This window comes from Zeus faber, assembly GCF_960531495.2.
Source record: "Zeus faber genome assembly, chromosome: 8".
In the NCBI taxonomy this organism is placed as follows: Eukaryota; Metazoa; Chordata; class Actinopteri; order Zeiformes; family Zeidae; genus Zeus; species Zeus faber.
The window spans coordinates 9,695,569-9,712,658 of record NC_137195.1 but is presented as its reverse complement, the minus strand read 5'-3'; the positions used below and the strand labels follow the sequence as shown (position 1 = coordinate 9,712,658).

Sequence of the window (17,090 nt, the reverse complement as noted above, 5' to 3'; positions counted from 1 at the left end):
ATGTCTTTATTACAAATGGACATCTTTTCCATGTCAACCTAAATGCAGCAGCCAGGGCCTGATGCAAAAAGAAAAACCCATAAAACTCTGCTCTTTGTAATGTCAGCTCTATAGTGACATAATAACAATGTCTAGCATAAAACAGCATTTAGACACTATGCTACACATCGTTGGGAAAGAAAATACAGAAGATCTCAGGCTTGCACCAATCCTGACTACTATTAAATCCAGGCTCAAAACGTTTATATTTGCAACTGCTTGTCAGTGAATAATCAAGATGTCCGATGAGGAGGAAGTTGGTGTGAATCACATCAAGTGAGACGTCTATAATTCTAGAGGTGTGTTTGTCTGTATGTACGTCTGTATGTCCTCCAATTATCTCGACAACCGTTCATCCCATCTACTTGGCACTTGGCCGATGTATTGGACACGTGCCACCTGCAATATTAATAAACTTTGAATAAAGTAAACAGCGCACCGCTCTGTGCAGCTGGGGCGCTTTGTGACATCATCTGATATGTGAAGCGCGAGACGCAAAGGGAAGCGCTGGAAGAAGAAGCAGACCCCCCTGAACCTCCTGAAGTTCTAATAAGCCTATATTTTCGCATTTGGTCCTTATTCTTTATTGCTTTATTGCAACTGTGCCGTTTGGAACGGGCATGCACGGCCAGTTACATCTTGTTTGTTAAGCTGTACCCTTAAAATGTCTAAAGTCTTAAATTTTGAACGTGCATGTAAAACTTGAGTTAATGATCAGTCAGGTAGAAAATAACATTTTTTTAAGGTAAAGGTCACTCCACTTAAAGGGATTAAGAGAGATCTTAAGAACCACACTCATGGGACATACTGTAGGTATTCAAGTGTGTGTCACTGTAAAAAGGGATTGTGAGTTGTTGGAGATTTGCAGAAGTTTAACAGTTTTTTTTCTAACGTTTTAAGGAATATATTAGTTTGAAGTAAAATTGTTTGTGTTGATTGGGTGACACTTCAAGTCCCAGAATTCCATTTGAATGATTTTTTCCGGGTTCACCCTCATCTTTGCTCCGGAGACGGTCACTTGAATTTCTGCTTTCTCACTTTCCTTTTCTGATCATTTGGTTTTTTTTGGGGGGGGACACTTGAGGTGGTGTCGATATAATGAATTTTCATCCATATCGACAGTTTACGGACCATGACTAGCTTCGCCACTTTATCAAATTCACGGCAATTTCCCTTTACTACATAGGCGTGCCGGATCGTTGCGTTCTAACCGGGACCACCAACAACAATGGAGACGGTACTGTATGTGGAGCAGCGTATCCACAGATGAAGAACATGAACATTGAATGGCTGTTTCATATGAAGTGCCAGCTAAATATGGTATACATATCCATCTATATCAATAATCTTACAGATTACCACTTTAACAGTATATACCCAGTATATTACCACAGTTAACCTGTATTTATATATATATACAACCCAACATTCAGATTTGATATTAAGTAAATATTAAGATAGAAGCAGTATGAATGAATCTAATGTATGTCGATACTAGTATTTTGATAATTGAAATAAAAATAAATATTGTACGTCATGCAAAATGTAATTTGTGGACATTCTGGACTGGCCGCGCCCATTTCTATAATACCATAGAAACACCACTGTTCTGTAGGAATTTCAGTGCACCAACAGATATTTGGAAACCACGATTCAATGCTATTCATTTTCTGTCTAGAATTACAAGAAATGCACCTTTAGTAGTTCAAATACAGTAGGGCTAAATTTTAACGATAACGATATACACATATTATTCAGAATTCTTTACCATTGTCGTTTATATAAATTTATAGTAGTTCTTCTGAATTAACTGTTCGTGTAGCACGTAAATAACAGGTATACAAAAGCAATATGTTAAATAAAAAAAAACAGGTTAGAAAAACAAGTGATCTGTCAAATACACCAAAGCAAGTGGTATATCATGTAAAAACAAATGTTACATCAAATAAAAATTAAAAAAAATTATATATCAAGTTAAAAACAAACAAGTGATGTGAAGTAAACTAACTCTGCGTGAGATCAGGGCTGATCTTCTGTAACATGGGATGTTTTGTTTGATTCAGTACAGCCACTGTTCTGTGCCACTTCCCACCGTCCTGTGACCAGGGATGGATTTGGACATTTTGAGCATAGAGGATATAGTGATGGGGCGGGCGTTGCCGGACCCCTGACCTCCTGAGTTTTCTCCAGGTGTGCGTCCCCGTTACCCAATTATTCCTCATGTGTGTATATACTGTATTTTTTCTTGCGCACTGCAAGAACCTCTAGTTCATCTAAATAGGGGACAAATAGAATAGTCCTCATGCCCTAGTATCTATCAGGCGGCGCCATCGGCGGAAAACATCATGAACGCCGTGCCATGATGGCAGTGACTCCTGTCACAGATGTAAATTTGAGCCCATTCCTGATTCAATTCAGACGATAATTCTATAAATGACTAATGTAGAAGGGAGATGTGTTTTGAGGCAGAAGTGGAGGGAGCTGGAGTCCATTTACATGCTTATTTAGGGCGCCTCATCCTGGCTCGGGTCTCTGCAAGTCTAAAGATGAGTCGACGGCCAGCCTATGGGATGCGGAGGAGGGCGGGGCCATATTCCGAGCCGCTGTGTCTCTGGAGGCCTTCCATTTCTCCAGACAAGAGCTGGCAGACGGCAGAGAGACGAGCTGGCAGCTGCTTGGACGGTGTGGGGCTAGTGGGTTGAGCGGCTGCCACTACTGTAACCAGGTCCTACCGTCCCAGCGGATGAAAGTCTGGGCTCCAGCCATGCATGGAATGTGCAGGTTTGCACCAGAAAGCCAACTGGAGGAGAACCAGAGCCAAACCAGACAATCAGAATCAGAGTTAAGTTTATTCTGCCAGGCACATTTACATATACTGTAGGCTACTAGGAATTTATTCTGGTGCTGTTCGGTGTGTTGCACTGCAGATGAGTCCGAAACAGTCCGAAATAAATGGAAATAAAAAATAATACTGAAAGTGAAAATAATCCCATAAAAATTTTAATTGAAATGAAATAGTCAAATCAAACTAACTATAAAGGAAGGATCTCTGTCTGTCTGTCTGTCTGTGTGTCCTTCGATTTATCTCGACAACCGCTCATCCGATCTACTTCACACTTGGCGGGTGTGGATCCAAGGACAGGCAGCGTCAAGTTTGTTGCACGTTGGCCACGCGACACGTGTAACATTGATAAACAACAGCAGACCGCTCAGCTCTGTGCAGATGAAGAGGCAAAGAGGACGTGCCGCTTCCTCAGCAATGTTGTTCAAGAGGTGCCGACGAGATAAAGGATGATTTACAGTCCGCATACACACGACTGAATCATTGACAGAAGAAACCTGGACTACTGATCCTTGTCACATTTGGGGCTTATTTTTCCCTGCAAAGTTTTCCTTAAATTTTTTAAACCGTGCCATTAAACTGTCTAAGAAGGTCTCAGATTTTGACCGGGCATGTACTAGTTTATACAAATAGCCAAAATACAAAACAGAACTAGACAGATATAATAAGATATACATATGCGCAAAATGTGATACTATGCACAGGAGCAATTACAGTTACAGTATATAGTGTATACATGATAAATATGAATTATCACTACATACTAACTAGTTCATTACAGTATGTACAGTGTAATACCAGTGTATGTTATCACACAAATTGTGTGAATGTGAGTGAGTGAGTGATTGAAAGGTGTGGGGGTTGTTCTGGCTGCATCAGGAAGCCAGGTGGCCCACCTCCCATCTGTAGGCCGACTCGTCACCCTCAGAGATGAGTCCGATGAAGGCGGTGTCGTCTGCACACCTCGGGAGCTTGACAGGTTGGCCGGAGGTGCAGCCGCCGGTGCGGAGAGGATGCAGCCTTGGGGGGCGGAGCCGGTGCCGATGGGCCGTGAAGTGGAGGGAGCGTTCGACGTCTTCACAGACCCGTTGGCTCTGTGGGTGAACTGCAGCGGGATGGGGTGGGTGATGGACTTGAGGCGACGTAACACGAGGCGATCAGAGGTCTCCATTACCGCAGAGGTGAGGGCGACAGGTCAGTCGTCGTTAGGACCTGTGATCCCCGGCGTTTTGGGGACGGCGGATGAGGGCGAAGGCTCAAAGCCTTCACCCTCATCCCTGCCTGGCACCCTGCATGGCCTCCAGTGGGGTGTTAAAAATGTCTGTGAACAGCGGAGGCGGTTGGTCTGCACGGTGTTTCAGCGTTGAGGGGGAGACAGCATCTGGTCCAGCTGCCTTGCGTGGGCTCTTTCTTCTGAACTGACTGTTGACAACCCTCTCCTGAATAGAGAGCAACGGGGGGAGTGTAACGGGGGGAAGGGTGTGCTAAGGCTGGGTGTTTGGGGAGAGTCTTCGATGAAGCGGCCCTTTGTGTTGATACACGTCCTATGTATTAATGTATTTTCTAAGTTCTGAGTGAATTAATGTATCGTCCAAGATTTATAAGAACATATATATATACACATATATATATATATGTATATAATTGGTGAAAAAGTTAATGCTGCTATGATAGAAAGGTGTCAGAACACACAGTGCATCACAGCCTGCTGCGTACGGGGCTGGGCATATGACCGTCAGAACTGGACCATGGAACAATGGAAGAACGTGGCCTGGTCTGAGGAATCACCTTATCTCTGACTTCATGTGGATGGCCGGGTGCATGTGCGTTGTTTACCTGAGGAAGAGATTGGCACCGGGATGCACTATGGGAAGAAGGCAAACCGGCGGAGGCGCTGTGTATAACGCTCTGGGCAATGTTCTGCTGGGAAACATCTGTGGGATGTGCTGGGACAACAAGCTCAACCCATGGGGGCCCCACCTCACAACCTCCAGGACTTAAAGGATCTGCTGCTAACGTCTTGGTGCAGATACCACAGGACACCTTCAGAGGTCTTGTGGAGTCCACGTCTCCGCGGGTCACAGCTGTTTTGGCAGAACGAGGGAGAGATACACAGTATTAGTGGTTATTAGTGGTGGTTTTAATGTTGTGGCTGATCGGTGTGTATATATATATATACACATATTGGTACTGGATTACCCCCGCACCCCCTTACACACACAACTTCACTCCGGTGACTGAACTCTTGCACATTCCACCTTGACCTTACACGCTACTATTAATTGTTTTTGTATTCATATTTATACAACCACCTATACTAATGTCAACCTGTTAGTACTGTATATACTGTAGCACATTCACACCCACTCTGTTAATACTGCTAATACTGCATTTGATGTATATACTTTAGTGTGTCCATATCCATTCTGTAAATACTGTTAATACTGCTCACACTGTACATATTTAGTATATCCATAGCCACTACTGTTAAGTCTATTTATATATTATTCCTATAACATATTTTATGTGCTGCACTTTACTGCTTCTTTTGCTCTTCTGGTTAGATGCTAAACTGCATTTCGTTGTCTCAGTATTTGTACTTTGTGCCATGACAATAAAGTTGAATTTAATCTGATCTTTTATATATATATATATATATATATATATATATATATATATATATATATATATATATATATATATATATATATATATATATATATATAAATAACAGATGTCCTTGGGTCCCATCACATTATTAAATTCCCATAACGCCTTTTATTTTTCTATGTGTTTTATAGATGGATGGATGGACAGAGATATTGAATCCAAAACAGCAGCATACATCAAATAAAAATAAAGCATAAAAATATTAAATATAAAAATGACAAAAAATAAAATAAAATAATCACACAAAAAAAAATGTATCCATATGGCAACGTACAATAAACCTAAAAGATTCACAAATAACCCTCTGCATCAACACTTCCCATTGTGACAAAAAAAAAAAACAACAAAAAAAAACGACGTTGCAGCCATGGCTTTGGGCATTTCTGACAGGGACATATTATGGGATGGAAGCGTCGAGGCGCGCGGGCGTGCGCGCTGATTGGCTGCGGGGCGCCGCGCGTCCCCGTGCGGCAGGCGGCAGCACGCGCCGGGAATTGGCGGGATCGGCGTCGGATGGGAGCGTAGAAGAAGAGGCGGCGCCCGCTAGCGGCTAGCGGCTAACAGCTAACGGCCAGCGGCTAACTGCTCGCCCGCCTCCACTGCGACGACAAACAACAATGAAAACAAAGCGGCGCCGCTCTAGAGCAGCTGCGTCCCTCACTGCAGTAGGACATTAAACGGGTGAGTTGACGCTGAATTCAGTTTAGCCGTTTGGTTTAGTTCGGCGTGGTAAACTCGCGTCACGATCGGGCGGTTGAGTTTCAACACAGTTCCCCCTCTCGCTGATCCATTTAACGAACCGCCGCTGCCGCTGGGTGCGAAGTGTGTTCCGGAGCGTGGCGCCGCCGCCGCCGCCGCTTTGCGCTTGTTTGACCAACTTTTTGTTTTTGTTTCTTGTTTCCTCCTCCGCAGAATCTCGACGCCGACCGGTTCGTGTGGGAGACCACCCCGAGCGATGGAGCGAGGGAGACCCGCCGCGAAACCTCCCCTCTCCGCGAGCCAGATCATCGACCTGACGGCGGCGGAGGACCCGCCGTGCTCGACGTGTTCCGGCTGCGGGCGGACCTTCTCCGGCACAGCGACGCTGGAGCAGCACCGCTGTCCGGCCGCCGGGTACATCTGCTCCTGCGGGACTGAGTTCGCGCTGTATTTCGAGATGCTCGAACACAGCAAGATACACGAGCCGGGACACGCAGTGGTGACTCGTAGGCCCGCCAGACGGGTGGAGGAGGAGGGGCAGCAGCACCGGCACCAGCAGCACAAAAGGCTCCACCCTGCCACCCTGGGTCACCCCGCCCTGTCCATCTTGGACACCCGACGGCCTGGACCAATGCACCGGGTCCCCGTGCGAGGGAATCCCGCGCCCACGGCGGCAGCTCCAGGCCTCAACAAGCTGCTGTGGGCCTCGGCGGCGCCGTGCGTGGATCTCTGGACGCTGTATCAGCCGGTGGTGCTGATCAAGATGCGGTACCGGTCCAAGACCAGGACCGGGGTGACCTTTGATTGCGGTAAATGCGGGAAGGTGTTCCCCTCGAGAAAGAGTCTCATCGCCCACTACAACGGCCACATCCTGTGCAAGGTCTTCGGCTGCATAGGATGCGGACTCCTCCTGTCCAGCACCAACTCGGCGCTGCGGTACCATCAGTGCAGCGCGCCCGTTTCCCAGCGGGCCGGGATCATCACCGCTCGACCCATGCGCGAGCAGAGGACCAAGGTGGTGCCCAGCCCCGTCGCCCAGAAACAATTTGTGTCTTATAACAGAAGTAGAGAACTCGCGGTCGCGTCGCCGCCTCAGGTGTTCCGCCGGTCCAGCCCAAACGAGGGGAAGAAACTGAGTCTCACCATCTCCGATAAGTACAGTTTGACGTGCCGCATCTGTCACACGTTGTTCGGGACCGTCCAGATGCTTCAGCGGCACAAGTGCGTCAAGGCCCAGGAGATAATGAAGCGGCAGACGCTCGCCGGCACCCCGTCCAGCGTTCTGTTCAGCACCATTCGGAACCCGTACCCCTTCCCCACCCTCAAATAGCAAACAAAACAAACCGTCTCTGTGGGCCCCCAGGGGCCAGAGAGAGAAGGATTTGTAAAATGTTACACATTCTCAGTGGAACCAGATGAGATGTTTTACAACTTAGCCCTAATGCCTTTGTGAGGACAAAGTTGTTTTCAACGGTAGAATTTTATTTCAGTAGTTGTGACCATAGGGGGCAGTGGCTCAGGAGGTTTGCGCTCGTCATCGTAAGGTTGCCAGTTCGATCCCTGGCTCCTCCTGGTATCATGTTGAAGTGTCCTTGAGCTCACTGAACGCCCTAATTGCTCCCAGGGCGCCGCTACATGGCAGGCCACTGCTCCTGGATGAGTCGGTTACAAGGACGGGTAAAATGCAGAGAAATGCGTTGAGTTGCCTCGGTACTTGTACTCAGTGACATGACAATGGATTGGCAATCCATTGGCAAAAGCAAGAGTCAAATCAACTTGGTGTTCTATTTATACCAGTGCTCACCCATGTATTAGTTTGCTATTTTTAAGCTTTTATGTAATAATATTGAGTTCAACTTCAATCTTTTCTCTTTATTCATATTTTTTAGAAACTTATTTTCTTTGCTTTCTTTTTTTTTTTTTTTCTCTTAACTAGGCACACCATCTTGTACTTTTGTCACTAGAAAATTGCAATTCTCCCACAGGAACAATAAAGGCCAAACAAATCACAAAATTGCATTTTTATTTCCTTACAAGCACACGTTTCATTAAAATAGCAAGGTTAAGTATCTCAATGATTGTACGTGATTTTATTGTATGGCTTGATATTTTATGTGGCTTATCATAAATGCTGCTTTTGTTTTGGGGGTTGACGATATAAGTATTTACCTCAGTGTGATAAGTTATTAAACCAACTCTGCCAGATTTTATGAAACAAGTGAACTTGAAATTATTGGATGCTAATCAGGGGGTTAATGTAAGACGCAGATTTATTTTCCTTTGCCTTATTAGGGAAACACCATCCCAATGCAATTCAAGCTTTTTGTATAAAAAATATAAGGAGAGGAACCGATCAGGTTGCATTGCTCTGATTTGAATGACTGTTATTTCATTTAATATTTTAAAGTCATAGATACTTTGTATAAATGAAGGGCACTGTATATGACAAGTATGTTATTTTTAATGCTTTTGAGCATATTGATCACATTTAGGAGCAAGTGCTTATCTACTTTGAAAATGTGGTACTTTCACTAGAGAGACTTAAGCACAACTTGCCTCCATGTTTAAAGTGCATCTTTTATCTTCTCCATTTGTTTTCCTCTACTCAGGGCAGTGGTTGCAGCTGCCATGCCTCACCAGCAGAGGGAGCATGCGCACGGTCAGCCAGCCCCGTGTCTATTGTTGATGAGGTCATGCTGCATTCCAGTAATGTTGGGAGTCGGTCGGGGAAAAACCGGCCACTTCCTGAACGTGTGAAGGAACGGCCAATGAGGTAGGAGGCGGGCATTTCGGGGCAGGTCGGTCAGATCCGATTTTTGCCGAAAATGCCGACCTGACCGCATCGTGAGAGCATTGTGCCGACACATGCCGTTAATGGGGAACTCATGTTTTCCCTGACGGACACGGTAAAACCCACTGAGCTCGGAAGTGGGGCGGCCGTTCCGAGTCAGAGATTTCCGAGTTGACCTGAACGCAGCACGAGACCTGAACGCTACGACGAAGAGATGCGACGAGGCAGACCGTCCGTCGGGGCCACCGAGTGGACGTTGGGACGGACCCTCCGCCGCTGGGAGCAGCGACAGCCCCGTCGTCCGGATCACGGCGTTGACGCGTCCGCATCGGAGCAGCGCCGAGCGCACCGACACCGGCGTGTTGTCGGCGGCAGCGGCGTCACGCTAGCCGCTGAGCTGCTGCGCCGCTGCGCCGCTGCAGCCGTGGCTCCTGGAGCTGGGCGCGGGTAGCCGAGCCAGACGCGTACCGCGAGAAAACCAGTCGGTGAGTGGCGCTTAACAGTTCGACGACCGTGCAGCCCCCCGCGGCGGGTCCCTCTGGTAGAAAACCAGGAGTAATGTCATCGCAATGCATGTGCATTTAGCATGGCTGCTGTGCTGGGAAACAGGCTACCTCCATGCGATGCTAGCACAGCTAGCTCTCCACTACAAGTTCGAACGAGGCCCGACTGTGATGGAAGCCTCATGCTTAATGTGCTCTTCCTAAGATGAGTTATGTTGTTTAAAGTTGACTACTAACTACTTTAACCCGTGCAAACCTGTTTTTGGTGTGGGGGTTTATTGTCTCTTGTAGTTGTTGTAGTTGTATACTGCATTTTTGTTATGTTGTGATTTTTCGATTTTTGTAGTTTTTGCTTTATTACATACAATATTGCCATTTTTTCCTATTACGCTATCATTGCCTATTGTTTTGATGACTTTCATAGTCTGTCTTAACTATCTGTATCCATATCTGTATAAATCTTTGCGGTGAGAAATACGCATATAGGAGGAATAAAACACCATCCTCTTGTAAATAAAAACTACAATAACAAATATATAAACATAGTGTGTGCGTGTGGGTGAGAGAGAGAAATCTTTTTTTCATCAATTGTGCAAAAAAAAAAATGGCTGTAGCTTTAGTTTTGCAGGTGAAACAATTGAAACAACTATATATTCTTAATTTATACTTTTTTTGTTTGTTTGGTTTTGCCGTTACAGCACAAATGCCCTGACACAAAATGGGGACGATGCTGCACAGGTCATATCTTTAGAAGCCCAAAACCAAGTTATTAGAGTAATAACTTTCCTTCTGTTTAATCCAGAATACTGACATGGGGAATAAAATGTCCAACAGCAGAGGACGCAGTGACCAAAATACTGTCTCGTCCTCGGAACTAACCTCTGTGCCGCTCGATCCTCTTGTTTCCTTTCATGCTTCTTCGGAGAGCAAGCAGGTAGTCAGTGTTTAGTTCCTCTGCTACATAAATATTTCACTACTTGGCCTTGATTGAGTGTTTCCTGCCTGGAGGTGTTTAATTAACTGCAGCTTTATTTTTCCTTTCACAGACCAAACAAAACAAGGTTTATAAGAAGGACGACTACAGTCACGGTCTGCCTGCTCAAAGGGTAAAGGGTCAGGAGACGAAGGACATAAACGCGAACCAACCCCGCCCTGACTCGCACTCATGGGAGCCTGCGGCTAGTGATTCCCATGTTAATTTAGAAAAATCAGATGACATTAATCAGCAGCACAATAGAGATGAACCGTCTGAAGTAATTACAGAAGAAAAGGCTGGGAATGTGGAGGAAAATCTTTTGTCGACAGACTGTCATGGAAAATCAAAGGCAGTCTGTCGAAAACCAGGCCGACCCTCAGGCAGACCACCAGGGCGACCGCCTAAGCGAAAAAGGAAGTTAGCGGTGGATAAACAAGATCAAAGTTTCGCCGTTTTGGATGCTGTCAAACAGGACTGCAATGTTTTTCCAGGCTGCATTCCCAACCACAACAATGGAGAATTTCTCACTCCTCTCAGCGCAGACGGCCCCTTAGATATTGATACACCACAAAATCAGTGTTTCCTGGCTGTCTCTGCTGGTTTGCCAGAACAAGGTACTGCAGTAGCCCCCAAAAAGAAAAGAGGAAGACCTAAAAGAAAGACAATCAAATGTTCCTCAGAAAAGGGGTCTGTTTCTGCTGTGACCAGCACTTGTGCTGACCCAGATGAAGGTTCTCGGACACTACGGCGTAGAACAGGAAGGCTAAATTTGACACCAGATGTAAACGACCCATCAGATGACAAACTCGACCCGGGGTGGAGTCCACGTGCTTCCTCACTTTCACATCGGGAAAACAAGAGAACTTCCAATTTCAGAGGATTCAAAAGGAGGAAAATGTTACCGTCACAACAAATTCCAACAAACGGAAAGGGCAAATGGAACACCAACAGATACACGGCAGAGAGGAATATAGAAGGCTCGGGAAGAGACGGGCAGCTGCAGACAAGTTTTGAAGAGCCATTCAAGGCTCCCCCTGAAGTTGTTCCTTTAAATTATCAGGCAAGTCTGAATAGCCAAGTTTTTCACCCCAAAACAAAGTTGGCACTAGACGTGAATGGGAGCGACGGGCCTTTGCAGGTTACCGAGGCCAATAGTTGCGACGTCTTAAGTTCTGAGAAGGATGGGCACCCATCTAGGACCGTTAGCCTTCCTTCGCTTGAGCAGGATGATGTTAATTCCAACGGGGACTTAAAAAGTGTTATCTGTGCGGACTCGAATGCTCGCACAGCGGTAAAGTGTGAATTTCCGAATGGCAGTGATGACATGGTTGGAAACTCACTTCACGAGACAGTGCGGTGCAGTAGATACGGGAGGAAGATAAATCAGGCAATGCACAAAGAGCCTCTTGAAACGTCTAAACAGGGCCAGGAAATGGATAACGATTGTTTTGATTCAGACACAGATTGCTCAAATGACAGTTTATCGAAAGCCATGTCAAAAGCCAAGGTGCCGCATCGATGTAAGGACTGCAACCGCACATTCAAATTTTTGTCTCAGTACGTTATTCACCGACGTACTCACACCGGGGAAAGACCCTTCAAATGCCTTGTGTGTGGTAGAGGTTTTGGCAAGAATTCGAACTTAAATCTTCATCTAAAACGACACAGTAAGAGGGAATATTACGCCTCCCATGTAGCCACGTACTCCCATGACCATGACGACGACTCTGACATGGCCGGGCCTGAAATCCACGCCAGAGATGAGGACCATCCCAGCGGCGACAACGTAAGACAACCTGTTGCCGTGGCAAAGAAAAAAAGTAAACAAGTTTGCCAGTATTGTGGGAAAGTCTTCCGCTTTCACTCTGCGCTTGAAAGGCATGAGCGTGTCCACACGGGTGAGAAGCCCTACAAATGTGAAATATGTGGCAAAGACTTCAGCCAGTCCTATTTTCTCAGTCTTCATGAACTCAACCACTGGTCAGTGCAACGTTACAACTGTTTGATGTGTAAAAAAACATTCAGTCACTATAGGAATGCAACAAAACATTACTGTAGTGCTGCCACGGCCCAACCGAATATGCAATACAAGAGACAAGGAAGGGCCTTGTTGTCTTACACATGTCATATCTGTAAAAATACTTTTTACCAAATGAAAGAGTTCAAAGATCACATTCAATCCCACATTGGCACAAAGCTGTACCGTTGTTTGCTGTGTGACAAGCTCTTCGGGGTGCTGGCAGAATTCAATGCACACAGCGACCACTGCTGCAAGAGAAAGGGAGAGAGAATGATCGATGGTTTTCGAGAAAACGCCGACGAAACCAAGTCGGAGTTCTCGCTTGGTCGGGACGCAAAGAGGTGTTCCGCGGGTCGGTTTTCGGCGCGCCCCGTCTCGGCCACACTATTACGTCCTGAGCAGACCCACCCCAATGAACCGCCCTCCTTCTCGCAGAAGCCTTTCCACTCGACTATTATAAAATCCCAGCATTTTTCACACATTGTCTCAAAGTTAAATAAGCTGGATACCAGGTCTGACCCTAGGAAATATTTGTGCCCGAGCTGTGGCCGCCTCTTTCGACACATGGGCAGACTGCGAGCACACATGCTTACTCACGCGCGGAGTCAAAGCTACACCTGTGGCACCTGTGGCAAGACCCTCGAAAACTGGAAAAAACTGTGGTGCCACCAGAGAATCCACAGACAGAAGCGGGGGCGTTTCACTTGTCCCCAGTGTAGCCAAGGTTTTCGTTTCGTCGAGCCCTACAAAAGGCACGTGGCCCAGCACCTGAAGTTTCGCTGGGTTCAGAGGAGGCCCAATGCGGTGTCGCTGCCTTATGAGTGTGAGCAGTGCAGCGCCAGCTTCAAGACGCTGGATCTGCTGTTCAGCCACCAGCTCTGCCATTCCTCGCCACAAGTCATTCGGGGGGGCTGTGAATTTGAATTATCAGTCGATGATGAGAATTTGAATTCATATGGGATATTTAGCCCGTCAAAGGACAATCACGTAAAAAGCCTCAGCGGTGGACCCCAGTTTAACCATTTCCGCTCTCCTCCATCCCTCCCGACGGACGGCCTTCGTGGAGGCGGCACGGAACATTCAGAACCCGACCCTTCACGGTTAGGGGAATCGGCCGTTCCTTCAACCCGGCATCACACGGATGAACCCTCCAAATCTGCACAAGAGCTCAGTGAGCCACCTTCGCCTGAGGTTGTTGAAAGCATCCCTGACAGAACTAAGGGAAGTTCGCCTGGGAAGAGCTCTGCAGTGCTGGGAAAACTGCAGGAGAACCCAAACTCTGGTGGATCACAAGGGTGTGACGGGACTTCGGACGGCATCAAATGTGCTGTGTGTGGCAGTGTGTACCCTGCTATATCGGAACTCTATGAGCATTATTTGCAGCATGCCAAGGGACAGTTCTAACAAAGTATATGAAAGGTCATGTAAGCGTGATTTTTGGCATGTTTTTATTTTGTTTTTTTCATTTTTGTTTTTTCAGAGAAACATCCCACAACCTCTTTGCCCGGTGACACCTGTGTATACGGTCAAGCATGTATTAGTGGCGTTTTGCTGCTTTTGATTGAATTCAGAACACAATGATGGACCAAAAGACCTTTTCTTCACTACACTACATGTAAAGCGTTTTTACTTCCTACTCAAAATGCAGATGAATACTGAGATGGAAATTGTGCTAAGTGGGACAGCCGAATATGGAAGTCAGGGAATTTGGTCAGCACGAGTGATTTGAAACCATAGTATTGTAAAGTGACTACTTAGGAGTTTGCATTTTATTTGTGTTATCGCCTTATATTTTGGGTGTGGGTCTTTATTCCTTAACAATGTAAATTATGTCTAAATAGATCTTAATGCAGTCATCAGACATGCCACCATGTCTTTTTACCTGAATTCACAAGCTAATAATTTTTTTTATTTTTATTTTATTTTTTACCAAAACCATGGACACCTATTTGCCACTTCAGTGACACACAATAATGTCCAGGGAATAAAAAAAACAAAAACACAGAATTTTATATTTGTTTTAAATTGTTTACATTTTTCAACAATGTGCAATTGATGCCTTATTCTAGACTTCTGACATGTATTTTCATTTGAAAATCATGGTCGATTGTTTATTTCGTTTTGTGCATTTGTGATGACCAAAATCACATCATGCCACATATTTACATTAAATGGGGAGATACCCATTCAACGTCTGCAGTACCATTATAAATACAGGGAATTTGATTAAATTCTAATAAATGACTGCTTTAAAATGGCTTCATTGTCCGGTGTTGATTTCAGGCATGCCCCTAATTTTACCATATCTATTTTTTTTTCCTAATTGAATCATTTAGGTTTGTTTTTTCTTTGTACTGAAGTACATTTTTTGTAGTTACACTGTTGATGTTGTTTTTGTGTACATTCTTTTTTTTATATATGAATCTAAAAAGGGCAGTTGTTGACATGAAAACATTTTTCAGCATTATCATTTTAGCATATGTCTTACTTTATGCAGAGGCACATTTTGCTTCCTGTCTTATCACTAGAACATAGAATCACCAGAGACTTGATTGGCCATCAAAGTTTTTAATAAAATGAGTTGTGAGCTCTGTCTCATGGCAAATATTCCTTCCAGTTTGGTTGTTTTAGTTGGAGGACATGGTGCTCCTGATCCAGGAGGTGTAGTTGCAGACCTTGGCGTAGACACCGGGCTTGTTCCTCTGGGCACAGCCGTAACCCCAGGACACCACACCCTGGAGCTGACTGCCGCACACCACGGGGCCACCGGAGTCACCCTGAGACACAGCAGGGGAAGTGTGAGATTGTTTGTTCATTCTACTTTGGAATATTTTGTGTGTGTGTGTGTGTGTATATATATATATATATATATATATATATATATATATATATATATATATATATATATACACATATATATATATATATATACACACAGTATATACATACTGTATATACACAGTATAATCCTATAGTACCTGGCAAGAGTCCTTGCCTCCCTCGAGGAATCCAGCACAGAACATGTTGGAGGTGATCTGCCCGGGGTAGGCCTTCTTGCAGCTGCTGTCGCTCAGGATGGGGAGGTCCAGGCACATCAGGCGGTCGGGGTAGTTGCCTGCACAAGCAGCAAATCATTATTCACTGCAAACAACGACAACCAAGAGTTTCTTCCCTTAAGTCGGTCGCCGCGCACTCACTGCCAGAGGCGCTGATGTTGCCCCATCCGGAGACCAGGCAGCGGGTGCCGGAGCTTGCGCAGCTGGAGGGCAGGGACACGGTGCGCACGTAGGAGTTGATGGTGGCGGGCCTGCTCAGCTTGATCAGCATGATGTCGTTGTCCAGGTTGCGGCTGCTGTAGCGGGGGTGCTTGATGACCTTAGCCGAGCTGATGAACTGCTCGGTGCCCTCGTTGACGGCGATGTTGTGCTCGCCAAGACGCACCTGGATGCGGCTGGAGGGAGAGAAGAGATTGGTTTTGTGGGGTTCGACACGTAGGCCCGCATCACGTTCAAAACGTTGTCCTCACTCACGACTTGAAGCAGTGAGCGGCGGACACCACCCAGGTGCTGGAGATCAGGGAGCCGCCGCAGAAGTGGTAGCCAGAGTTCAGGGAGACCTGGTAGGCCACAGAGTGCTTCCTGCACTCGTACCCTCCCACGATCTTGTCGCCCTCATCGTCGATGGGGGCAGCGTCTAATGGTGACAAACAATCTCAAAATAAACTTTATTTCTCCGCTTATTCATTCGACAAGATTATTCCGCGCCACAGGTGACACGGTGGAGCTGTTGTACTTACGTGCCACTGCGAACAAAGCCAGAAGAATGAACACCTTCATCTTTTTGCGTTTGCCAATGCCTCGGTGACGGTCGCTATTCCATGGTCCCCTTTATATCCGCCCTAATCCTTCGCTATCTCCACGGCCAAGGACACACCGTTCCATTTTGACCCCTCTCTCAAATATTAACGTATGTGAAATCACACATGGCAGGCACTGGCCGACATTGAGGATGTGGGTTTTGGCCTAATAACCCACACACAAAAATTATTCCGTACTCACATCCTGCAAACAACCCTCTTGTTACACTTTGTGAATTCTCATTAGATTTTGAGAAAATATTTTGCAAGAAACACATCACAATTAGGTACTTCAGGGGTCGACATTAAGGGGAGAAAACTCAAATAGCTTTAAAAATATTGGTTTGTTTTATTTATTTCCACCTTTGTATCTGTTCCTTGACTCCTATGGTCTTTCGATTTGCTTTCCCTTGCCTCAAAGGCTGTCCACTAACAAGACCTCACAGTGAACATATTGACAAATCTGTAAATAAAATAAACTCTTTCAATGCATCACAGAAGAATTCTACCTCGTCAGAAATGTGTCTGTAGCCTCCTATAATGAAACTGAGCAGGACGGCTATTATTTCCTCTGTTTTAAAAAACCACGGAATAAACACACGTTTATAAATGAGTTTTGTTTTAAGAAGCTTTACCTTATATTTCCTTTATCAATAAACGATTAAAGAACACACTAAATCCCATATGCATTGCC

General features: G+C 45.6%; 2 protein-coding genes across 2 annotated transcripts; one reads left to right on the top strand and one right to left on the bottom strand.

The window, feature by feature from the left end:
- The first annotated feature begins 6,112 nt into the window (after positions 1-6,112).
- Positions 6,113-8,234, top strand: LOC307234042 (uncharacterized protein). Its single transcript, XM_080005594.1, has 2 exons — positions 6,113-6,232; positions 6,464-8,234. The coding sequence occupies exon 2, from the start codon at positions 6,507-6,509 to the stop codon at positions 7,578-7,580; it is 1,074 nt and encodes a 357-aa protein (XP_079861720.1). The 5' UTR covers positions 6,113-6,232; positions 6,464-6,506; the 3' UTR covers positions 7,581-8,234.
- Positions 8,235-15,167: 6,933 nt separating this feature from the next.
- LOC307234044 (trypsin-3-like) lies at positions 15,168-16,376 on the bottom strand (the record flags this gene model as incomplete). Its single annotated transcript, XM_080005596.1, has 5 exons — positions 15,168-15,317; positions 15,519-15,655; positions 15,738-15,991; positions 16,071-16,233; positions 16,337-16,376. 5 exons carry the CDS (start codon positions 16,374-16,376, stop codon positions 15,168-15,170), a joined length of 744 nt encoding a protein of 247 aa, XP_079861722.1.
- Positions 16,377-17,090: the final 714 nt, after the last annotated feature.

Excerpts from the sequence above, each read along its gene's own strand:
- LOC307234042 (XM_080005594.1), top strand. The coding sequence starts at position 6,507 with ATGGAGCGAGGGAGACCCGCCGCGAAACCTCCCCTCTCCGCGAGCCAG.